The sequence below is a fragment of the Sphaeramia orbicularis genome, chromosome 22 (genome assembly GCF_902148855.1).
Source record: "Sphaeramia orbicularis chromosome 22, fSphaOr1.1, whole genome shotgun sequence".
Lineage (NCBI taxonomy): Eukaryota > Metazoa > Chordata > Actinopteri > Kurtiformes > Apogonidae > Sphaeramia > Sphaeramia orbicularis.
In genome coordinates, this window is record NC_043978.1 from 7,554,147 (window position 1) to 7,579,891 (window position 25,745).

General features: G+C 35.8%; 3 protein-coding genes across 3 annotated transcripts; 1 reads left to right on the plus strand and 2 right to left on the minus strand.

The window, feature by feature from the left end:
* Nucleotides 1-7,891: 7,891 nt before the first annotated feature.
* On the minus strand, nt 7,892-15,592 carry LOC115413899 (uncharacterized). Its single transcript, XM_030127038.1, has 2 exons — nt 15,292-15,592; nt 7,892-8,325 (listed from the first exon to the last, which is right to left on the minus strand). The coding sequence occupies exons 1-2, from the start codon at nt 15,533-15,535 to the stop codon at nt 7,892-7,894; spliced, it is 678 nt and encodes a 225-aa protein (XP_029982898.1). The 5' UTR covers nt 15,536-15,592.
* A 2,248-nt stretch (nt 15,593-17,840) lies between these two features.
* Nucleotides 17,841-18,729, minus strand: LOC115413900 (uncharacterized protein PF11_0207-like). The gene is made up of 3 exons (XM_030127039.1): nt 18,524-18,729; nt 18,075-18,414; nt 17,841-18,002 (listed from the first exon to the last, which is right to left on the minus strand). Exons 1-3 carry the CDS (start codon nt 18,727-18,729, stop codon nt 17,841-17,843), a joined length of 708 nt encoding a protein of 235 aa, XP_029982899.1.
* A 592-nt stretch (nt 18,730-19,321) lies between these two features.
* LOC115413901 (zinc finger protein 594-like) lies at nt 19,322-20,109 on the plus strand. Its single transcript, XM_030127040.1, has 2 exons — nt 19,322-19,596; nt 19,687-20,109. Exons 1-2 carry the CDS (start codon nt 19,423-19,425, stop codon nt 20,107-20,109), a joined length of 597 nt encoding a protein of 198 aa, XP_029982900.1. The 5' UTR covers nt 19,322-19,422.
* The last annotated feature ends 5,636 nt before the right edge of the window (nt 20,110-25,745 follow it).

Below are 25,745 nucleotides of genomic sequence, written 5' to 3' on the forward strand. Positions count from 1 at the left end.
ATTAAGAAAAAAACACCCACCTTGAATTAAGCAAAAAAATCTTGAATTAAGCAAACAAAAATGGAATTAAGCAAAAAACAATGAATTAAGCAAAAAAAATATGGAATTAGCAAAAAAAAAATTAATTAAGCAAAAAATTTGAATTAAGCCAAAAATCTTGAATTAAGCAAAACTAGAACTAGAAAGCACTCGGAGCGCAGACCTCCGCCAAGGCAGATCAGGCCCCCCCCCCAATCACCACCAAAATGTAATCATTTGTTCCTTGTGCCAGTATCAACATTTCCTGAAATTTTCATCCAAATCCGTCCATAACTTTTTGAGTTATCTTGCACACGGACAGACAGACAGACAAACCAACCAACGCTGGCAAAAACATAACCTCCTTAGCGGAGGTAATTAAGCAAAAAAAAAAAAATCTTGAATTAAGCAAAAAAATTGAATTAAGCAAAAAAAAAATCTTGAATTAAGCCAAAAAGTCTTGAATTAAACCAAACCAATCTTTAAATCAGCTGTTCCAGATCTATTGTCTATAAATCAGTTCTTCTATCTCCGTGAACAGTTCCTCTGTAGGTGACTGCATCTGATTTTCAGTGTATTTTTCAGATTTTTGGAACAGAAATGATAAACATCCACTGTGTCAGATTCAGATTTGATTCCAGTGTGTTCCTGTTTCTGGAAGGACTTCTACTGACATCTACCAGAAGAAAGAAACTCAGCAGCACATTTGGGATTGAATGGACAAACCCACATTACACACTTGTGTTTGGAACACATTTATATAAATATGGGGACAGTTTAGGACAGATGGAAGACAGACGAATTAATGAAAGGATCGAACATTAACGCGTTTGCCACGTGGTGCGTTCACTGTCACTTTTGAAAATCTGCAGAATGTGAAACTCGTAGTTAAAGAGCCTTAAGTTTAGATGAAAGGTTTTATTTTCTGATAATAAATATTAATCTGAAAGAGCCGTAGATATTATATATATATATACATATATATTCAAACAGCGGAATAATTATTAACGAGAATTATCTTTAAACTGACATTTGATTTGATTCAACGTCATTTTAATGTTATTTTTTCTGCATCTGATGTAAAAACTGAAAAATCTGCTGAATGATGAAGAAAAACTGAATGGATTGAAATAAAGCCAAATGAGCTGGAGATGCGTTGCAACCAGGATCAGTCACAACCGAAAAAAAAACAGATGACGGTAAATATTCAACATCAGAGAAAAGAGAAGCCAAAAAATTAACTCAGTACTTGACAGTTAATCGAGTCGTCAATAATAATATATAATTAAAGTCAGATCTATTAAGAACAGATTTAGAAGCAAAAAGGATAAAGTTAAAATATCAAAGATTTTCACCAAATTCGTGAAACAGTCTCAAAATATGCTGAGTAATAATTGAATTAATATCTTTACAGTTTATTCTCAATACATTTTATTTGTCTTTTATTATTAATGTCAAAATATTACAACTTTATTCTGAGTTTGTTTTTATTTTTTTATTTTTATTTTTTTTTATTTATCGTTAAAAGAACTATTTTTTCTGACTTTCTCCAAATCTGCTCATTCATCTGTTTTTTTTCTGGTTGTGGCTCTAATCTGTTGTTCTTTATTTTATAAAATAACAATAAAAACATTATTATTATTATTAGTGAATATTTTCAACCTGCTAGACTGAAGTGAGTCCAGTAGGAGGCACTGTGACTTTATTTCACATCAGATTCAAATGAAACTGTGTCATATTGACTTTAACTCAAATGGAATAAAGTCAAGGTTTTTCGTTTTTTTTTTCTCTCTTTTTTTATTCTTCTTTTTTTTTCTTAAAGAAAAAGAGAAAAAAAAGGAATAAAGTTGACGTTTTTTTTTCTTTTTTAATTCTTTTTTTAATTCTTATTTTTGTTTTATTTTTAAAGAAAAAGATTAAAAAAAAGAATAAAGTTGATGTTTTCTTCTTTTTTCTTCTTTTTTTCTTCTTTTTTTATTTTATTTTTTTTTTATTTTATTTATTTTTTATTTCTATTTTTTTTAAGAAAAAGAGGGGGAAAAAAACAGAACGTAACTGAAGCTTCACTTTAGGAAATAAAAAAGTCATTAAATGTTGACATTATTCCTTTTTTTTAAAAAAAAAGAAAAAGAGTTTTTTTTTTTTTAAAAAAAAATAAAGTTGACGTTGTTTTTTTTTTAAAAAATTCTTTTATAATTTTTTTTTTTTTTTTTTTTTTTTTTTTTAAGAAAGAGAAAAAAAGGAATAAAGTCGACGTTTAATGACTGGTTTTTATTTCCTAGAGCAGTGTTTCCCAACCAGTGTGCCGTAAAAATCATCATGTGCCGTGGAAGATGATCCAATTTGACCTGACTGGTACTGGAAGAACAGCGTACGCACTAATGATCCACTCAACCACAACAGTCTCCTGTTTGCCTTTGCAAAAATAAAATAAAAGTGAAAGTGAACCAGCCCCGATGCGGTGCGTTCTGCTGATAAAGCCCCCCCCTCACTAGTGACGCGCGGATTAGCGAGTAACCCCCAAACCCCAGGTATCAGGCTGGGGCAGGGGGGATATGCCTCCCATACTATTACACATCGGACTTCAATCCGGAGGTTCCTCTGAGGGTCGCTGACGAACCGCTCTCAGCTTTCTTGTTCCAAACACTCCGTGACAATGTGCCCCGATGTGCCCTGCCCCCCCCCGAAAAAAGAGAGAGACTCAGAGCTGTTGAGGAATATTTGTGTTTGTCTTTCTTCAATTCCTGCAGGAATATGAGCTTTGTGTTCAACTGAACAGGTCCAGGTTTCACACCCAGTAAGTACATTGAGACTAGATTTGTATAACATTTTAGTAAATACACTTTTTGTGACATTTTTGTTTGGTGGTGTGCCTTGTGATTTTTCTAAAGTTAAATATGTGCCGTGGCTCAAAAAAGGTTGGGAAACACTGTCCTAGAGCGCAGCTTTGGTTCCGTTCGAACCCTGATGCGTTCAGGGTCCGATTCCAGAGTGTGTTTTCCGGAGCTTCAGTCTTCCAGCGTTAACTGAGGATGTAAAACAACCAGTGTGACATAAATACTGACTGATGGAAGGGTTCTTTTCTAACAGTGAATAAAAGCTGGTTCTTCTTTAAATTCAGCCTCTGCTTTTTCCATCCATTCACTGAAACACCAAAGTTTCAGCAGCGGCACAGAGTTTCTGTCCACGAGGAAAAACCTGGGATCGACTGTTTGGACGAACGCCTCATACTGAGACAGAAACGAAGACCAAGAAAAGAAGAAGGTGACCTCTACGAGGTTTTAATATATGTTTGAGTTTCAGATCTGAAACATTCGGAAATACGAGTTCGAGGTTTTAATTTCGTACGGTGACTGAAGTGCATTTGGATTCAAAGGGTTGAATGAAACCCGTTCAGAGGTTTAGGAAAATGTGTGAATTAGGATTTTATGATTGATAACAAAAACGTGTTTATGTGGAAAAAAGAGAAAAATTAAAACTTTATCACCAGAGTTTATTTATTAAAGTCAGTTTATTTATAAAAGTAAGTTTATTTATTAAAGTCACTTTATTAAAGTCAGTTTATTTATTGAAGTCAGATAATTAAGTTCAGTTTATTACAGTCAGTTTATTTATTACAGTCACTTTATTTATTAAAGTCAGTTTATTTATTAAAGTCAGTTTGTTAGTTTTTAAAGTCAGTTTATTAAAATCAGTTTATTTATTAAAGTCAGTTTATTTATTAAAGTCAGATAATTAAGTTCAGTTTATTACAGTCAGTTTATTACAGTCACTTTATTGATAAGTCAGTTTATTAAGTCAGTTTGTTAGTCAGTTTATTTATAAAACTCAGTTTATTAAAATCAGTTTATTTATAAAAGTCAGTTTATTTATTACAGTCACTTTATTTACAAAAGTCAGTTTATTAAAGTCACTTTGTTAGTTTATTTATTAAAGTCAGTTTTTAAAATCAGTGTATTTATTAAAGTCAGATAATTAAGTTCAGTTTATTACAGTCAGTTTATTTATTACAGTCACTTTATTTATTAAAGTCAGTTTGTTAGTTTATTAAAGTCAGTTTATTTATTAAAGTCAGTTTATTAAAGTCAGTTTATTATTAAGTCAGTTTATTATCAGTTATTTATTAAAGTCAGATAATTAAGTTCAGTTTTTACAGTCAGTTTATTACAGTCACTTTATTGATAAAAGTCAGTTTATTAAAGTCAGTTTGTTAGTCAGTTTATTTATAAAACTCAGTTTATTAAAATCAGTTTTTTATAAAAGTCAGTTTATTTATTACAGTCACTTTATTTACAAAAGTCAGTTTATTAAAGTCACTTTGTTAGTCAGTTTATTTATTAAAGTCAGTTTATTAAAATCAGTGTATTTATTAAAGTCAGATAATTAAGTTCAGTTTATTACAGTCAGTTTATTTATTACAGTCACTTTATTTACAAAAGTCAGTTTATTAAATCAGTTTGTTAGTTTTTATTTATTAAAGTCAGTTTGTTAGTTTATTAAAGTCAGTTTATTTATTAAAGTCAGTTTATTAAAGTCAGTTTATTTATTAAAGTCAGTTTATTGTCAGTTTATTTATTAAAGTCAGTTTGTTTTTATTAAAGTCAGTTTATTTATTAAAGTCAGTTTATTAAAGTCAGTTTATTTATTAGTCAGTTTGTTAGTTTATTAAAGTCAGTTTATTTATAAAAGTCAGTTTATTAAAGTCAGTTTATTTTTAAAGTCAGCTTGTTAGTTTATTAAAGTCAGTTTATTAAAGTCAGTTTATTTTAACGTAAGTTTTTATAAAAGTCAGTTTATTAACGTCAGTTTGTTAGTTTATTTATTAAAGTCAGTTTATTTGTCAGTTTATTAAAGTCAGTTTATTTTACAGTTTATTTGTCAGTTTATTTAAAGTCAGTTTGTTAGTTTATTAAAGTCAGTTTATTAAAGTCATTTATTTATTAACGTAAGTTTATTTATAAAAGTCAGTTTATTAAAGTCAGTTTGTTAGTCAGATTTATTAAAGTCAGTTTATTTGTCAGTTTATTAAAGTCAGTTTATTTATTAAAGTCAGTTTATTTGTCAGTTTATTAAAGTCAGTTTATTTATTAAAGTCAGTTTATTAAAATCAGTTTATTTATAAAGTCTGTTTATTAAAGTCAGTCTTTTATTCAGTTTATTAAAATCAGTTTATTTATTAAAGTCAGTTTATTAAAATCAGTTTATTTATAAAAGTCTGTTTATTAAAGTCAGTCTTTTATTCAGTTTATTAAAGTCAGTTTTTTATTAAAGTCAGTTTATTTTACAGTCAGTTTATTAAAGTTGGTTTATTTATTAAAGTCAGTTTGTTAGTCAGTTTATTAAAGTCAATTTATTAAAGTCAGATAATTAAGTTCAGTTTATTACAGTCAGTTTATGTATTACAGTCACTTTATTTATAAAAGTCAGTTTATTAAAGTCAGTTTATTTATTAGTCAGTTTATTAAAATCAGTTTATTTATTAAAGTCAGTTTGTTAGTTTATTTATTAAAGTCAGTTTATTAAAGTCAGTTTATTAAAATCAGTTCATTTATTAAAGTCAGTTTATTTATTAGTCAGTTTATTAAAAATCAGTTCATTTATTAAAGTCAGTTTAATTATTAAAGTCAATGTGAAACTGAAACATTAACGTTAAAACCAGGTTTTATGAACATGTTTGTCGTCTTCATCAGGAGGATCAGGGTTTATACACAGGGTCAAAGGTCAGAGGTGAAAGGTCACAGGTTCAGTGAAGGAGTTAAACTAGTTCAGATCAGCTGAAGAAATGAGACAAACTATGACCAGGACCAGAAACAGGAGTTTATTCACTGGGTTTGATCTGTCGGGTCATTATTCATTATTGGTTTATTATTGGTTTATTGATTTATTATTGGCTTATTGTTGGTTCATTATTGGTTTTTTGATTTATTATTGGTTTTCCATCGAAGGTAAATGTGCAGATTTACTTTAAACTGACCATAAAAACTGAGGCCGATGAAAGAAACTGGAATCAGACCAAGGTCAGGTCTACTCATGTGGACCATAGAGTCCAGGTCTGCGAAGTCCAGGTCTGTTTGATGTTGGAACCATTGGATCCTGTTGGACTCTGAACCCTGGTCCAGTCCTTCTGGTCTAGTCCTTCTGGTCCAGTCCTTCTGGTCTTTTCTGTAGTTTTCTTCTTCTTTTAATCTTTTTAAATCTGTCGTTTTCCTTTTGTTTCGTCTTTTACTTTGTTTCTGGTTTGATCTTTCTTTTTCATGCTTTTCGTTTCTTTGGTTCAGATTACACAGAAACATTTTGGCCTCAAAACAAAAACCCTCATCGCCATGACAACGGCTAAAACACTGATGTCCTGCTCCACTGGTGCTGGTCACTACAGAGGCCCCGCCCCCTGGTGTCGAACATATGGCCCGTGGACCAAAGCCCGCCCACCAAAGGGTCCAGTCCGGTCCCTGGAATGAAATAAACAACAGACGCTGTTCAGGTTCTTCAGACCAATATGAACTAAAGTGGATCAGAACCAGACAAGAACAACACAACAACATGTAAACAATGACAAATACACATTTGTTTTTTTTAGTGTAAAAAAGTCAAATTACAGGAAAATATTTACATTTACAAACTATCCTTCGACAAAAAACTGTAAAAAAGCACACAAAAAACCCGGAACAAACAAAAAACCTAAACTGTCTTTAATATAAATCAGTGGAATTGGACCAATATTCATTTATTAAATGTTTCCTGTGTTGGCTTAATGAGGCTGAACATTGGTCCAAGTCACTTTTTCATGTTAGTCACATTTTTTAAAGGACAGTTTGTAAATATTTTCATCATGTAATTTTGTTTACTTTTTGAATTTAATTAACAAAATGAATAAAATCATGAACAAAATTAATAAATGAATAAAATTAGGAACTAAAATAAAATGATTAAAATAATGAACAAAATGAATAAAAATGAACAAAATGAATAAAATGAACAAAATGAAGAGAAAAATCAAGAAAATGAATAAAATAATAAAATCAATAAAATAATGAACAAAATCAATAAAATAATGAACGAAATGAAGAGAAAAAAATCAAAAATGGAGAAAATAATCAAAATGAGCCAAAATTAAGAAGAAAAGAAAAAAAATGAGAAAATGAAAAGAAATAAACACAACAATGAACCGAACAAACGATATTAATAATTGATGATAAAAATTTATTTTCAAATTTCATTTTAAACACTTTTCATCCTAAAACACAGAGAACAGTTTGCCATTATTTCCAGTTCATCCTGTTTTTCTTCTTTCCTGGTTCTGGTCCACTTTAGCTCATACTGTCTGAACTGTGGATCCTGGACTAACAGGACTGGACCCACAGATCCAGCTCAGATCCAGCATCCGTGTACGTTTCCGTGCTTCGCATGCGTCTTCATGTGTTTCTGTAAATATCCTTTCAGTGTGAACCGTTTCCCACAGACTGAGCAGATGTAGGGTTTCTCTCCGATGTGATTGGTCATGACGTGTCGGAGCAGGTTGGACTTGGATGTGAATCCCGTTCTACAAAGCGAACAGTCGAACTTCCTCTCCCCCGTGTGTGTCACCATGTGTTTGCTGACGTTTCCTTGTTGTGCGAAGCGTTTGTTACAGACCGAACAGTGAAAGGGTTTCTCTCCCGTATGGATTCTCGTGTGAGAATGTAACGCCGACTTCTGCGAAAACCCGCGTCCGCAGACGGAGCAGTGGAAGAGTTTCTCTCCAGTGTGCGTGACCATGTGCATCCGGACGTGACTGGGCCATTTGAAGTGTTTTTTACAAACAGAGCAGCCAAACGGTCTCTCCCCGCTGTGAACTTTAATGTGAGCAAACAAACCTGTCTTCGCAGAGAAGCCTTTACCGTAGTCGGGACAACTGAATGGTGTCTCTTTGGCGTGAACCTTCATGTGTCTTCAGACTGGACTTGAAGCCAAATGTTTGTCCACATTCAGGACATCGGTGGACCGTGGACTTCTGTCCTACCTGTCTTCTCACCACAGGAGACTCAGCTTTTATGGACCTGGGTCCGTTTGTGTCAGAGTCCGGTTCAGGTCTACAGTTTAAGTCTCGTACGTAGACTGGGTTCAGGTCTGGCCCTGCATCTGGTCCATGTGGTTCCGGTCTGTGGTGAACTTCCTCCTCATCGCTTTCACTTTTCACGGGGACAGGAGTGGGCGTGGCCCCCCTGGTGACCTCAGCCTCCTGTTCCTGTTTGATGTGGGGGGGGTTTGGGTCCGGTTCTGGGTCCAGACTTGGACTCTGGTCTTGGGCCACCAACAGAAGCTGAACATCTGCAGAAAAAAGATAAAATGAACTTTAAAATCCAACAACAGCATCACACGGATCCTCTGATCAATATCTGATGATTACTGATCATGTAAAACACAGGTGTCAAACATTTGTCCCGGGGCCAAATCTGGCCCGCCAAAGGGTCCAATCTGGCCCGTGGGATGAATTTACAAAGTCCAAAATGCAAATATTACCCTGAAGATATTAACAGTCAAGGGCATCAAACTGAAAAATAACAGCATAATAACCTAGAAATATGAGTCCAAATGTTCTTCTTGGTTTTGTGAAACAAATCATATCACCTCATGCCTCTACATAATGGCAACACCATTTTTTCTCTTTGATTTATTGCAAAGAACATTAAATTCTGATATCCTTTAAGTTTAACAATAAAATGTCAATAACCTGAACAAATATGAACAACCTGGAATGTTTGAAGAAAAATAAGTGTAATTTTAACAATATTCTGCCTGTTTTGTGCCTTGGTAGATCTGATCCATAATGCACATGTAGAAATCATAAGTTGAGGCAGAATATGTTAAAATTGCCCTGATTTTCTTCAGAAATTTCAGTTTTTTCCAGTTATTCACATCTTTTTAGTTTTGGATAGAAATAGTTTCATCATTTAATGTTATTTTTTGCACTAAAAAATTTGCAGTTGTCATTATTTTTAGGTTATCCTATTATTATTTGACTGGTCCGGCCCACTGGAGATCAAATTGGGCTGAATGTGGAACCTGAAAGAAAATGAGTTTGACACCCCTGGTGTAAACAGTCTAATCTGATCAGTTTGATCCGATAACAGTAGTAATCTGATTACATTCCATCAGATGGACACCCCTAGGTCCTCCCATGTCTTCATATAAACATATAAACAGTTCCATCTGAACATGTGGATAAACTATTAAATCACAGAAAACAGAAGAAATTGTTGGAAAGAAGAGTTGATGACATTATTTATCTTGTTTTTTTTTTTTTGTTGTTTTTTGGGGGGGGGGGTTCTTCTTTTTTGTGGGGTTAATAGGTTTGTAGGTTTGTTGTATAATTTGTTTATATATATTGTGTCTGTGTGGTTCCTTAAGTATAAGTACATGTTTATGTAAATGTATAATTTGAAATAAAATGAAAGCAGCAAAAACAAAAAAAAAAAACAGAAGAAAACAGATCAGATTAAAGTGAACGTCAACATGAAAAATTTTATTCACGTCATTTATCAAGGTTCATGTTTTCTCTACAGATCTGTATTTGATAGAACTGTTCTCCTTTAAAAACCACAGGGAGAAAAAAGTTACAACTGATTTTTTTGATTGTACTTTTTACATAAAAGCTCCAATTTGACAAAAAAATTCAGTCTAAAAAATGTGAAAATGTTTTGAATCTGTTGATTTTATAGATGATCGTTAAGTTTCAAGTATTACATTTTCATTATTTTGTGAATATTATTAATATTTATGAGTTTAAACATGTGGTTGTCCTTTGTCTTCAACAGTCCATGAATATCCAAAGGTTCTGTCCAATCCAATTCTCAGTCCAGTGTTCTCTGCCTTTATCTGCAGATATCACTGCAGTTGTAATCTGTCTGTTCAATACAAGTTTAGGATCAGATTTGGAGGGTTTTAGTTCCACTCAGTCTATTATTGTGATACTGAACAAAGGTCCAAACTGCTGTCCCTCTGTCCCAGTTCCCACCTGTCCCAGGTGTAGCTAAAGCCCAGTGTTTCATTTCAGATCCATTCCTGATGAGAACAGCATCTTTTATACATCTGAATAAAGTCAATAAAATCAGGTTCATTTTCAGTCCCCATGTCTCTTTAGTTATTTTTTAAATTTATTGGGAAAATATTTCATTCATAAGAAAAAATTTTCAGCCTCCAAACCAACCTTTCCTCATTTTTAATTGAATTTACCTCACTTTATATATCATTAGCCCTTGTTGTTAATAATATAATAATAATAATAATAATAATAAAATAATAATAATAATAATAATATAATTTAGGACATTTCTTGATAACTATGATAAGATATTTAATGTATCATCTGACATTTCATGAAATTTTAGATGAGAAATTGTTTATGTATTTTTTTTTTGTATATGAATTATTGAAAATGTATTCTGTACATATACAGATTTTATGATTGTATTCTATTTTTGTATCTGTATTCTCATATATTGTGTTATATGTTCAGTGTTTGACAATGTTTGTAAATTGATATTTAAATAAAGTTTTTTTTTTTTTTTTTAAGTACTTACTCAGACCCGTACATACATGGATTAAACAGATCAGTTATAAGACAGTCCTACACAATTCAACACTTTCTCATTTAATTCTTTAATATCCAGCTTTTCCCAGTCTTTAGATCTTGTTGATATATGGCGTAAAAAATCCGCAAAAAAAATCAACACACTTGGAGTAACAATAATAGGCGGACTCTATGTTCTAGAATAGATTTCTGGTTAATTACAAGTAATCTTGTTTCTTTGTCTTCTGATTGTGATCTCTGCCCTTCCCCTCTTACTGATCCCTGTGTTATCACCCTATCTATTTCATATAAAACAATACATTAAAATCTAAATCTTTAAACTGGAAATTTAACAGTAATCTTCTGAAATGCAATTCCTTTTGTGAAAGAATTCTATCTTTGATAAAACAAATCAAACATGATGGCAATTTATCCTGTATAAGTAAATGGGAATGGTTTAAATTCAATGTTAGAAGAATTGGTATACAAGAAGGAAAAGATGGCCTACTTGAGGAAAAACATCAACTTGAAATTATCTAAAATTAATACATTATGCAACCTAACCCAAAATGAGGAAAACCACTTTGAATTACATCAACTACAATCAAAGCTTGATGATCTCTACACAGAAAAAGCTAATGGTGCTTATACTCGTTCAAGGGCAAGATGGATTGAAGAAGGTGAAAAGAACTTCTTCTTCAATTTAGAAAAAACAGACAGACAAAAAAAAAACAATAAATAAACTGATCATTGATAACGGTCTAACTGAGAATCAGGATTTAATTAATAATCACATATTTGATTTTACAATAATCTGTATAGCTTTGTATATTCTCATCATGATGCTGATTCTCTCCTACATAATTTAAGAGATCAGATTCCAAAAATAGATGAAGATTTCAAGCTCATAACAGAAGCTGATTTAACAATAGAGGAACTAGACTTAGCTATTTCCAAAATGCCTAATGGAAAATCGCCAGGCCCTGATGGCATTACATCAGAGTTTTATAAATTCTTCTGGAAAGAAATAAGGGATCTAATCCTTGATGCCTTTAAAGAATGTATAGAAAAGTCTAACTTGTCAATAATTATGAAACAAGGTATAATTACACTTTTACCAAAACCCAACAAAGACAAACTTTTTCTAGATACTGGCCTATTACTCTTCTTGGCAGAGATTACAAACTTTTAGCTTATGTATATGTAAGGGTAGAGACTGCGATCTGGTAGGATCGGCGATTCTACCAGTAGAGACTCCGATCGTAGTCTCTACCAGTAGAAACTCCGATCAGAGTCTCTACTGGTAGAAACTCTGATCCTGCCAGTAAGGGTTAGGGTTAGGGTTCGGATTGGAGTTTCTACCAGTACAGACTCTGATCGGAGTTTCTACTGGTAGAGACTATGATTGGAGTCTCTACTGGTAGAGACTATGATTGGAGTCTCTACTGGTAGAATCGCCAATCCTACCAGATCGCAGTCTCTACCCTGACATATATGCTAACAGATTGAAGGTAGGTTTGGGGAAGATAATTAGCGAAACACAATCTGCATTCATTAAAGGAAGACACATTCATAACCATACACGTTTAGTCTTAGACATACTTGATTATAACTATCTGGTCTCACAGGATAGCTTTATTTTATTTTTAGATTTCTTTAAAGCTTTCGACACCCTGGAACATAATTTTTTGTTTGAGGTCCTTAATTTATTCGGTTTTGGACTGAAATTTTGTAATATTATTCAAATGCTCTGCTGATATAAATAGTAGCCTATTGCTCAGCAGCGGGAATTTGCAAAGATTTCCAGTGAAAAGAGGCCCGTAAGGTTGCCCTATAGTCCACTATTATATTCTTGCTGCAGAGGTAATGGCCATAGACTGGTAAACTAAAGGATATTCAGGGATCAATATACTCGAGAGAGAATTTAAAAAGTCAATTTGCTGATGACACGGTTTTATTTTTAAAGGGACAGGAAATGGTTGCTAAAGCAATGACAAAATTAACCTCTTCTCAAAAGCATCTGGTCTATCACTGAACCTTAAAAAATGCTCTTAGCTGTCATTCCAGTGATGTCACAATATAGTGGCGTCCCAGTGAAAGACGAAGTTAAATATCTTGGAATTATAATTACAAAAAATGCAACTAAAAGAATTGACTTAAATATCATTCCAAATCAAAAGACATACAGAAATTGTTGAATCATGGCTCAAAAGAGACCTCTCTACTAGCCGGATTCTTTTATCAAAAGCTGAAGGTTTCTCTAGACTTCTGTATCCATGTCATATCCATTATATACATCTTCTAACACAATCAAGACATCTAATTCTATAATATTTAAATTTATTTGGAAAAATAAAACTCACTACCGCAAAACTCAACTTGTCAAAGATTATGATAAAGGGGATTAAAAGCATGGAATTTGAATCAGTTATAGCATCTCTGAGATGAAGTGGTTGAAAGATTGTCTTTCCCAGCCCCATTCCATGTGGTACCACATTCCAAATAATTTATTCAGCAAAGTTGGAGGAATCGAATTCTTATGAAATGTGATTTTGAAGTGAATAAAATCCTATTAAGTTATCGAATTTCCACAAACAAGCATTGAATTTTAGCAAAATGATATTTACCCATAACTTCTCCCCACACAACACTATTTTATGGAACAACAGATTCATTATTATAAATAGAAAGCATATTTTTTTTAAAGCTGATGGGTTTCATAATGGCTTATCATTTGTTTTTGATTTATTGAACACAGATAGGCATTTGTTATCACAGGAAGAATTCTCTAAAAAATACAATATAAATAGCTCAAGAAAAGATATGTTAAAATATGCAAAGCGATCCCAACACAATTACTTAAAAAATCCAAGGTGGTATGCCCTGCCCCTTATATGTCCCCTTTTTACCTTGTTTGAAAGTTAATGACATTGATTTATTAGATAAAAGATGCAACAATAAAATTATCTGTCTAGCTTTTAAACCAGTGGTTCTTAACCTTGTTGGAGGTACTGAACCCCACCAGTTTCATATGCATCATGACTGAGCCCTTCTTTAGCCAAGCGGGGCGTGACATCACAAATCCATGTAGGCTGTCAGGTCAACCCGGTTTTCGTTTCATCTCGCTCCAAACTTTCCAACCACGCAATTTTGACATAAAAAAAAGATAACTGCATGTAGTGTATAAAAAAAAAAGTTCTCGTTGTACTCCTTCAGTATTTTTGTGATCGTTGTTTTATTACGGCACTAACTCGGCTTTAGCGTAATATGATTTCTCCATCCGCGACGGTGCGTCGGTTGTCACATGACTGTAACTGACCAGTGCGGTGACCGAAAAATGTAAACAAACGCAACACATGGCTGCCTCCGTGGTTAACAGGAAGTAGCAAAAGTCATAACGATGTGGAAAATACTCAAATAATTCATCGTCAGACGAGTGGAAGAGATTATAAACACTTCCGGATGTGTTGTAGTGCTATAAGCAACAACAATACACCGTGTATATTGGACCTAGCCTGACACCACACCCGAAGAATGAGTCGAGTGTGTGTCTTGACCGCCGCCGAACCCCTAGGGTTCGATCGAACCCAAGTTAAGAACCACTGTTTTAAACATAAAAACTTTGGGGACTTTAACACTGTTACTCTACGAAACATAGAAACCACCCTAAGAGAAAAATGTTTTTCTTTTTCTCTTTGGTGTCCTGTTGCTCTCAAAGTTAAAGAAACTCATTTCAAATTGTATGTTCAATTTACCTTGTTAATGATTTTTTGCATAAAAGATTTAATTTTGAAGTGGATCCCTGTGTTTTCTGTTCATCTGAAGCTGAAACCATTGATCATTTGTTTTTTAATTGTTCACACAGCATTTCTTTTTGGGCTGATATTCACGATTGGTTGTCCTTAAAAATTTAAAATATTCCATCTATTTCTTATGTGATATTATTTATTTTATGGATTCATTAGAAGTTAATGTCAAAGATATAGTTAACCTTATTATTATTTTGGGTAAATATCATATTCATTCTTGTAAGTGGAAAAATACGAACCCCTCCTTTAACTTGTTTTTATATGATTTTATTAAGTATTACAAATCTCTTAAGTATATTGAAAATATGTCCAAAAAAAAAAAAAAGCCAGAAAACTTTATTTAGTTGATCTAAATCCTTGCTGTTTTAATTATATCTTGCCTAGTCCTTTGTGCTCTGTTGTCCAGTCTGATTTAGTTATTTATTTTTCTTTCTGCTTCAATATTTTCATTACACCTCAAATGTCTAAAAATTATTATTGTTTTTTGTTTGTTTGTTTTGTTTGTTTTTTGTTTCTGATAGTTGTAATAGTTGTGTTTAATCATTCCACCATGTCTCAAATGTATTTCTATATTTCTCTTTTGTAATGTTTATCCCATTCTCGTTCTGCAAATTTGCTTTGTGCCAAAAAAAAAACAAAAAACAGATCAGTTATTGGTTCTATGGTTTAAAACCCATTTAACCTGGTTGAAAGTTCTCTGACTACTGTAAGAAACTGGAAAAACTGTTGGACTTATCAGCCAACGCAGATTCAAACTGTTATTATTTGGATCGATTTTCTTCTTCTGTTCATATTTGGAACGTGTGACGGTGTCTGGTACTGGATGGCGCCCCCTGGGGATGGTCACCCTCAACCACTGTTTATTATTATCATTATTATTATAATAATAATAATAAAGTCCGTGTCCAGACAGACCTGTTGTGTGTCCCAGGACGTCCGGGTTCCAAACCGCCTCCAGTAGTTTGTGGCTCCGTTGGTTCTCCTCTTTGGACCTCCTCAGCTCCTCCAGTAGTTTGTGGTTCAGTTGGTTCTCCTCTTTGGACCTCCTCAGCTCCTCCTCGTACTCTGCTATGGTCCTTTCAAACAGTCCAAATATTTCTGCTGCGGCCAAACTGATCCTCTGTTCCACCAACGAGCGGAGCAGCGGACCTTTAGACATGGTGTACACACACACACACACACACACACACACACACACACACACCACACACACACACACACACACAGTGGTACACAGAGCTGCGGACCGGGCTCGGTCCAGTTAAATGAACCGTAACAACACACTGACTTCCGGATACACTTCCGGGTGTTCTTCTTCGTCGGTGGTGCTGGGCTGCTCCGTGGGCGGACTACATTTCTGTGCTTCCTTGTCCAATCAAACTGGGTCAAACTCTTCCTGTTCTGTCATTGGTCAGAGGGCAGCAGTCCGCCCACGGAGCAGCCCAGCACCACCGACGAAGAAGAACAACCCGGAAGTGTATCCGGAAGTCAGTGTGTTGTTACGGTTCATTTAACTGGACCGAGCCCGGTCCGCAGCTCTGTGTACCACTGTGTGTGTGTGTGTGTGTGTGTGTGTGTGTGTGTGTGTGTGTGTGTGTGTGTGTGTGTGTGTGTGTGTACACCATGTCTAAAGGTCCGCTGCTCCGCTCGTTGGTGGAACAGAGGATCAGTTTGGCCGCAGCAGAAATATTTGGACTGTTTGAAAGGACCATAGCAGAGTACGAGGAGGAGCTGAGGAGGTCCAAAGAGGAGAACCAACGGAACCACAAACTACTGGAGGAGCTGAGGAGGTCCAAAGAGGAGAACCAACGGAACCACAAACTACTGGAGGCGATTTGGAACCCGGACGTCCTGGGACACACAACAGGTCTGGACACACACACATGATTGGTTTGACAGATGTCCATCCACGTACATCACTCTAATGTTGTATTGAAAGAATTCATGGACAGGAATATCGTATTGACATTTGGAAAGAGAAAAACCCCAATAGCAGACAATTTTCTTGGATCAAACCTAATGGGTCAAGATCTAGAATAGATTTATGGCTGATATTCCCTGAAATTATTAATTCTGTATCAAAGGTGTCGATATCTGTTGCCCCCCCCCCCAACAGACCATTGTGTAACTGATATCACTCTGAAAGCTGGAAACAATTCCAATTTCAAGAAGAAAAAACTATTGGAAATTTAATGCTGATTTATTGAATGTACAGGATTTTGTACAGAAAGTAAAGGATTTGTTGACAGAAATTAAAAATGATACTGATTTAGACACTTGATGTAGAAAATGGGAATATTTCAAATATAAGGTCAGAAATGTATCCATTAAATGTGGTAAATCCAGACAAAAAATGCAAAGAGAACGTGAATGTGAATTATTTCAAGAAATTAATGAATGTTGTAGAAAACTTGAAGTATCAGATGAAGATACGGCAAAAATGGTCTGTTTACAAACCAAAGTAGGTAACTTATACATTCAAAAGGCACAGGGTGCGTATGTTAGATCCAGGGCTAAATGGATAGAGCAAGGCGAAAAAAATTCATCTTATTTTTTGGACTTGAAAAGAGAAGACAAGAAAGGAATAGAATAGATCTTTTGATGATCAATGGTAGAGAATGCTCTGACACAAAATTAGTATCTGAAGAAATTCACCGATTTTATTCTAATTTATACTCATCAGCACATACAGGAGTAGATTCATTTTCTTTTCTGGAGAGAATTAAACAAAAATTCCTAAAATTGACTTGACATTTAAAATCTATAGAATAAATCTAGATTTAATAGACTATAATTATTTGATAGAAGATAAAGGATTTATTTTATTTTTAGATTTTTACAAAGCCTTTGACTCTGTCGAGCATTCTTTTATTATAAAATCCTTAGAGTATTTTGGCTTTGGTGTAAAGTTTATTAAAGTAATTCATTTAATGTATAAGGATAGTAATAGTTCTGTCTCAAGGAACTACCAGGAGATTTGAGGTGAAAAGAGGAATCTGACAGGGCTGCTCCTGCTCTCCTTTATTATTTATTTTAGTTGCAGAATTATCAGCTGTTTTTCTTAAAAACAGGCCAGACACTGAGCCTTTAAATGTGTGAGGTCATCATTTGACCAGAACTCAGCGAGCTGATGATACCACACACTTCCTGAAGAGGGCAGAGCAGATCCCTTTAGCAGGACACACACCACACACACACGCACGCACACACACACACACACACACACACGCACATGCACACACACGCACACACACATGCACACACGCGCACACACACACGCACACACACGCACATACATGCACACCACACATACACACACGCACATGCATGCACACACACCACACATGCACACACACACACACACACACAAACACACACATACACACACATACAACACACACACACACATACATACACAATACACAAAAAACACACACAATACACACACAAACACACAAACGCATTCAAACAGTTGTGTTCCTCCTCTTCTTCCTCTTCACTTCCTTCCCCTTCACCTCCTTCACCCTCACTTCCACCTCTTTCACCTCCTTCACCTCCTTCACCTCCTTCACCTCCATCACCTCTTTCACCTCCATCACCTCCTTCACCTCCTTCACCTCTTTCACCTCCATCACTTCCTTCACCTCCTTCACCTCCTTCACCTCCTTCACCTCCTTCACCTCCTTCACCTCCTTCACCTCTTTCACCTCCTTCACCTCCTTCACCTCTTCCACCTCCTTCACCTCCTTCACTTCCTTCACCTCCTTCACCTCCTTCACCTCCTTCACTTCCTCCACCTCCTTCACTTCCTTCACCTCTTTCACTTCCTTCACTTCCTTCACCTCCTTCACTTCCTTCACTTCCTTCACCTCTTTCACTTCCTTCACTTCCTCCACCTCCTTCACTTCCTCCACTCCTTCACTTCCTTCACCTCCTTCACCTCCTTCACCTCCTTCACCTCCTTCACTTCCTTCACCTCCTTCATCTCCTTCACTTCCATTGCCTCCTTCATCTCCTTCACTTCCTCCACCTCCTTCACTTCCTTCACCTCCTTCACCTCCTTCACTTCCTTCACCTCCTTCACTTCCTCCACCTCCTTCACCTCCTTCACCTCCTTCACCTCCTTCACTTCCTTCACCTCTTTCACTTCCTCCACTCCTTCAATTCCTTCACCTCCTCTCCTTCCTTCATCTCCTTCATTTCCTTTGCCTCCTTCACCTCCTTCACTTCCTTCATCTCCTTCACTTCCTTTGCCTCCTTCATCTCCTTCACTTCCTTCATCTCCTTCACTTCCTTTGCCTCCTTCATCTCCTTCACTTCCTTCATCTCCTTCACTTCCTTCGCCTCCTTCATCTCCTTCACCTCTTCTTTCTCTGTTTAATCATCTGAAAACACTGATCTGGAATCTGTGTCAGTTTAGGATGAAGTTCACAAAGTCATTCCTCCTCCCCCTCCTCCTCCTTTTCTCCTCCTCCTTTTACCCCTTCTTCCTCCTCTTCTTCTTCCCCCACCTCCTCTCCTCCTCTTTTTCTTCCTCCTCGTCTTCCTCCTTTCTTCATCCTTAATGTTTCCAAAATAACTTTTTAAAGTAAAAGACAAGGGGTTTTGATCAACCCTGAGACTCCACCCACTCTCACTCAGACTCCGCCCACTCTCACACAGACTCCGCCCTACGGTCTCTCATCTGGGTGAATAACTTCATAAAATCACAAACAGATTTTTCTATCAAAGTCTCTTTATTTCACATGTTCTGACCCCGTGTGTGTGTGTGCTTGTTTATTTTTTTTCTGTGTCGTGCAGACATCAAACCTCCTTCTGAGCAGCAGGAGTGGAGTCCTGGTCCGGAACAGGAGGAACCGGATCTGGATCCAGAATCCCCCCACATTAAGCAGAAACCAGAGGAGCTGTGGACCAATCAGGAGGAAGATATCACCAGGGACACCCACTGTCACTGTGAAGAACGAAGATGATGAAGAGGAAGGAGGACCAGAACCAAATGGACCAGAACCAGATGGACCAGACAGTGGAGGACCAGAACCAGATAGAATGGACTATGGAGGACCAGAACCAGATGGGCTGGACTGTGGAGGACCAGAACCAGATCCAGAACCCCCCCACATTAAGCAGGAACCGGAGGAGCTGTGGACCAATCAGGAGGCAGATATCACCACAGACACACCCACTGTCACAGTGAAGAATGAAGATGATGAAGAGGAAGGAGGATCAGAACCAGATGGACCAGACAGTGGAGGACCAGAACCAGATGGAATGGACTATGGAGGACCAGAACCAGATAGACCAGAACCAGATGGATCAGAACCAGATGGACCGGACCATGGAGGACCAGAACCAGACATGATCATCTTCCACAGACTGGACCTGAACAGTAGAACTTCCCCGCTGTCCGGGTCCGTGTGCAGGCAGAACCTGTCTGGTTCTGTCAGAGCTGCAGTATTTTCTGAAACTGAACACGGTTCACACGTCAACACTAACATCAGCGGCGCCGACATCAAACCGCATCAGTGCTCCGAATGCCCTTTGACCTTTGGCAGGAGGTCCCATCTGTCCAGACACATGAGAATCCACACCGGAGAGAAACCTTTCAGCTGCTCAGACTGCGGGAAAGGATTTGGTCGAAAATCAGCCTTAACGTTTCACATGAGAGTCCACACGGAGAGAGACCATTCAGCTGCTCCGTCTGCAAGAAGAGTTTTAAAGAAAAGGGGAAAGTGAAGAGACACATGTTGACTCACACCAGGGAGAGGAAGTTCGTATGTTCGGTTTGCGGAAACACGTTTTCTCAAAAATCCAATTTAATGACACACATGACGAGTCACAGTGGAGAGAAACCCTTCAGCTGTTCGGTGTGTGGGAAATGGTTTTCATTGAAGGGAAACCTCCAGGCTCACATGAAGATCCACATGAAACTGAAAACACAGTGAAACGTCAAGAAAACACACCACACACTGACTTTTATATTTGGTACTGATGTGGACTTTAACAGAAGTATCTGCTGTAAAACTATGTGAGGACTTTTATCACCTCTGATTGAAATAAGATCTGACTTTATTTAACAACAGCAACAAACAACAAGGAAGTGAAAAGAAAAAGAGAAAAAAACAACAGTGTCAAAACTGGAATAAGAAAAAAAGAAATCTGGTATTTATGTCAATATTTATGTGAAATTAGATTTGAATGTTATTTACTTGTTTACATTTGTACTTGTACATGATTAAAGTTTTCACCAATAAATACAGCCCATAATAATAAAATTAAATTACTTAGATGTGTTGCATTTCACCAGTACACAGGGCATGTTGTTGCCTTGGCAACCACCATAAAAACCAAGAAGAAGAAGAGGTCGAAGAAGAATGGATCAGTCTGTAAGACCAAGAGAAAGATCCAGACCCAGAAGAACCAGGGGTGCTGTTGACCCCCCTGAAAAGTTGATTAAAACACACTTAAATACCTCACAAATGACTTGTTAATGTCCTGGGATGAACTAGAACTGTTTTAAGTGAATGTTACGTGCCAGGAGGTCTAGGGTGCCGACATGTAACAAAAACTAAAAGAAAGAAAAAGATGTTCAGGGAGACAGCAAAGAAAAATGAGGAGAGCAGGTCACTTGTAACAAAAGACTGAGAATTTATTATACAAAAAGAGATGAATAATTGTACACAGCCAAAATGTATTTAAAAATTAACACAAGCTTAAGCAAACAAAAACCAAACTGCAGTGCTGGACCCATGGTCTTCTTGATTTGGAGCTCCTGGTTATATAAGGGGGCGAATTAGTGGCAGGTGTTTCCAGTCAGCCAAATGAAAGGCGGAGACAAGGAAAAAAAAATTAACGGCCCCAGCTGTAACATGAAATAAAATTTTTACTAAAATATAAAATTTTGGAGCACATACTATAGTCTTATGTTTGACCACCGGTGGAGCGCTGATGATCCCCCTCAAAAGTTGATGAAAACACACTTAAATACCTCACAAATGACTTGTCGATGCCTCTGGGATGATTTACAATTGTTTTTAAGTGAAATAAAAATTTTAACCAAAATTTCATTTTTTGGAGCACATATCTTATGTGTCAAGTCTTATGTTCAACCACCGAGGGGGCGCTGTTGACCCCCCTCAAAAGTTGCTTAAAGGTGCGGGAGACTTTTGTGACAAATTTTTCATCAAATCTGTAAAACCTCAGTCATAGCCTAAGTATCATGAATCTGTAAGTCTTTCTGGCATTACTCACCTCAATCTCTTGCATTTATGGTGAACAGTTTCGAAGTGCCATCTGCAGGGAGGTTCACGCAGCCGCCTGCAGCAGCAGCGCAAACCTCCGTTTCCCACAATGAACACTGCGACAAAAAAATTCCGAAGATGCCCGAGTTCCCTCCCGGCTCTGAAACGTAAACACACGGGTTTGTTTATGGTGGATGGCACCTCAAAACTGTTCACCATAAATGCAAGAGATTCAGGTGAGTAATCCCAGAAAGACTTACAGATTCATGATACTTAGGCTATGACTGAGGTTTTACAGATCTGATGAAAAATTTGTCACAAAAGTCTCCCACACCTTTAAAAAAATTCAACTATAAAAAAATTCAAACAACAAAAATAGTTTCTCTTTTATGGAAAGAAATGTGTGCCATCAGATATTGAATAGTTGTATTTTTGCAAGAAATTGTTTTGAATTGTTCTATTTCTTCATTAGATTTTTTTTTACAGCAGTTTGTTTTTTGGAATAGTTGAATTTTATACGTAGAGTTTCATATTCTGAATTAAATTATTCAGTTTTGCAGAAAAACAAAAAGGCCTCCGGTAAGTGCAGTGCCTTTAGTGGTTTCATTTATGGGTTCTTATTTTACTGGTCTGGTCTTGTTGGCATTATTTTGTGCTGTATGTGGAACCTGAAAGACAATGAGTTTGACACCCTGTAAATAATTTTTTTTAAAAAAGCAGTCAAAACGATCATAGTGAGGAAAAACCCATGTCCAAAAGGTCCAACACTGATGTGGACCAAAGTTATTATCATTAACGAAAACTAATGAAATGACAAAAACTAGAATTGAAAAAACATTTTCTTTAGCTGAAATAAATAAAAACTATAATTAAAAGAAAAAAACGATAATTAATTGAAACTGTATTGTGTGTTTACAAAACTAACTGATACGGATAAAAATTATGGATAAAATTCCCTTCGTTTTTATCTTTGTCAAAGTTGGATTGATACAAAATCGATTTCTTTCACTCCAGCAATTTAGCTGTTGGCACCGTATGATATTTAACTTGTGGTTTCCAGTCATCTTCTGGTCCCCACTCTACCTGGAAACATGGAGACTAAAGTTGGGAGAAAGCAGCAGAGTCCTGTCTGGGATTTATTTGAATACGACGGAGAAGAAGAGAAAAGATACGACAAAACTAAAATTAATACTAAAACTAAACTAAAACTAAGCATTTGGAAAAATATGAAAACTAATGAAAACTATCAAACCTGCTCTAAAAATGAATTAAACTAACTGAATTAGAGAAAAAAAAAAATCAAAACTAAATAAAACTAAACTATAATGAAAAATCCAAAACTATTAGAACCTTGATGTGGATCAATACAAAAAAAAAAAAAAAAAACAGCTGATTTTTGTCAACTTTAAACCAATCCTAAGGCTTTAAAACATCTCCAGTGGATTCTGGAAGCGAGGAAAAGTCAACAGAAGAGAAAAGCTTTTATAAAATATTCATTTGAGGACTTGTTCAAATGTTGCAGAGTGTGTAAAGTTTAGGATGAAGGCATTGGGTCAGAGATGTTTCCAAAAACTGTCTGGATGCATCTTTGGTCCAGAAGGCAAAACATTTCCTTTCACAGGCTGGAGATAAAAACGACAAAATGTGGAGAGAAATGAGTGATTCATAAGGGTGTAAGAAAATATCGGTTCTGCGATATTGCGATATTTCATTTCACAATACTGTATCAGTCAGTGGCGATTTCTCACAGACTGCAAGGGAGGCCCGGCTTCCCCCAAAATTACAAAAATTAAATGGTTAAATCTCGGTTGTGTTGACATTTTATTGCATACAAATGTGTTAGAACACGTTCATCTCACAGACGAGTTCGTTCAGAATCAGCTTTATCACAAATGAACAGACTCCATGTTGTTCACTTCTCATACATTCCCGTTGGGCTGTTTTCTCATTCGATCTCTGCTCAGTGCATTTGTCCGTAGACGCTCAGCGTCCATGCACTTCAGTGGGACTGAGTGGAACAGTTTTTTTCATTGCCTCAAAACTGGACGGTAATTGGATAAATGCCACAATGTTGTCCCGCCCCCGGACGCTCAGTGTCTCTGGGGGTGAATGGAGCTGTGGGCGGAGCTCGGCTGGGCTGGACACTGAGATTCCACGTGCTGATTGGAGGATCAGTCAAAAGGCTGAATCCCATTTGATTGACAGCTGTTTTCAGATCTGCTCCTTCACTGACACAGTTCAGTTTAATACCGTCGTGCATTCTGCTGTGAAAGAGAGAGAGAAACCACTAGGAAATTACTTGTTCATTTCTTGCACTGTAAATAAAACACTCATTGTACTTCCTTGTTTCAATTTAACAAAATTTCAACGTTTTCTTGTTCCAGTTACATGATTTAATCATTTCTTGTTTGAGTTTAATATCATTTTGTAGCTAGTTAAATCAGTCCTACTGTTGGCTAGGGCGGAGTGAACTAGCTACCAAGTCCCTGGAAAAGACGCCTACTTGGTACGATAAGGTCACTGACCATTTCTTAAAAAGGAACGGAGGGCCGAATGTATGTTTAAATAAAATGACAATTTTTTTTAATGTAAGCCGACAATGAACTTCCTCTGTCTGAAAGACGAGCAGCTGCCACTGGTATCAATATTAAAAAGTACTGTATTGATATTTTAGGTATTTATTCAAATGCAGATATTGTGGAGGTTCATTTTTGTTTTTCTTTATTGTTTATATCTTATTTATTATTATTTAACACTGTTTATTAAATAATGGTTATTTGAAGCATCCTAAAAACACTTTTTACTGTCTGAGAGGCAGATGGTAGTTCCTTTGGAAACCAGGAGAATTTGAAAAAATTTGTGATATAGCATTAGATCTTGTTGTGATCAAATAAAAATGTGTTTAGTATTTGTGCAGATGTCTGGTGTAATTCAATTCTTCCAGGAAATAATCTTAAAAAAAAAAAAAAAGAAACAAACAAACAAACAAAAAAATTGCCTTTTTAACAGTATCGTGATATATCGTATCGTGATCCTAGTATTGTGATTTATATCATATCACCAGATTCTTGCCAATACACAGCCCTAATGATTCAGTGAAAAACCCAAACACCGGCTGCTACATGTAGTTCAAGCATCAACACTGGGAAAAAAAAAAACAGTCAAAGACAGAAACAGGTACGAAGGGCTGAGCGACAAAGATCCGACCATGAAGAGGATTACAACAGACCTCTGATCAGTTCTGGAAGTTAAAGGATGGTTTGGATCCTGAGTGAAATTCGAAGGGACTGTGGGTTTAAGTTATTTTTTAAAAAAATGAAAAAGTCATGAAAGAAGCAACGAGATAAAAATGATGAAAAAGAAAAGATGAACAGACATAGAAGATGCAGGTTTGTAGTATCGCAAACGTGACAAAAATGTACAAAAAAAAGTAATGAGACAAAAAAAAGCAGTAAAAGACACAATGAAAATGCCAAAAATGAATACAGAAAGATGAAATGTAGAAGATGCAACAAAAAAAGATGCAAGAAAATGAAAATGATGGAAAAGAAGATGAACAGACATAGAATATGCAGCTTTGTAATATTGCAAACAGTTGAAAAATGTACAAAAAAAAGTGAGATGAAAAAAAGCAGGAAAAGACACGAAGATGGTAAAAATGAACAAAAACGACCTAAAGATACAGTAAGATGAAAGGTAGGAGATGCAACAAGAAAAAAAAACAGAAGATGCAAGAAGATGAAACTGATGGAAAAGATGAAGACATAGAAGATGCAGCTTTGAAACATCGCAAAAACACAAAAATGTAGAAAAAGTAATGACAAAAAAGCAGTAAAAGACACGATGAAAATAAAACAACAAAAATACACAGACGAAAACAATGTAAAAAGATGAAAACAAAAAGATGCAACAAGAAAAAAATAGAAGATGCAAAAAGATGAAAAAGAAAAGATGAACAGATATAGAAAATGCAACTTTGTATACTTCAAAGAATCCACTCTACTTCTATTTGTGCAAGACACAGTCTTATTCAGTTTAAAATTGTACACAGACTACACATGTCTAAAGTTAAGCTGTCCAAAATGTACCCAGGAGTTAATCCCATTTGTGATAGATGTAGACAAGCACCTG

Excerpts from the sequence above, each read along its gene's own strand:
- LOC115413899 (XM_030127038.1), bottom strand. The coding sequence starts at position 15,535 with ATGTCTAAAGGTCCGCTGCTCCGCTCGTTGGTGGAACAGAGGATCAGT. Across the intron at positions 8,326-15,291 it reads CGTCCTGGGACACACAACAG|ATGTTCAGCTTCTGTTGGTG; the intron begins GTCTGTCTGGAC and ends TTTTTTCTGCAG.
- LOC115413900 (XM_030127039.1), bottom strand. The coding sequence starts at position 18,729 with ATGAAGGAGGCGAAGGAAGTGAAGGAGATGAAGGAAGTGAAGGAGATG. Across the intron at positions 18,415-18,523 it reads GAATTGAAGGAGTGGAGGAA|TGAAGGAGGTGGAGGAAGTG; the intron begins GTGAAAGAGGTG and ends AGGTGAAGGAAG. Across the intron at positions 18,003-18,074 it reads AGGTGAAGGAGGTGAAAGAG|GTGAAAGAGGTGAAGGAGGT; the intron begins GTGAAGGAGGTG and ends GAAGTGATGGAG.
- LOC115413901 (XM_030127040.1), top strand. The coding sequence starts at position 19,423 with ATGGACTATGGAGGACCAGAACCAGATGGGCTGGACTGTGGAGGACCA. Across the intron at positions 19,597-19,686 it reads AAGATGATGAAGAGGAAGGA|GGATCAGAACCAGATGGACC; the intron begins GGATCAGAACCA and ends CCAGAACCAGAT.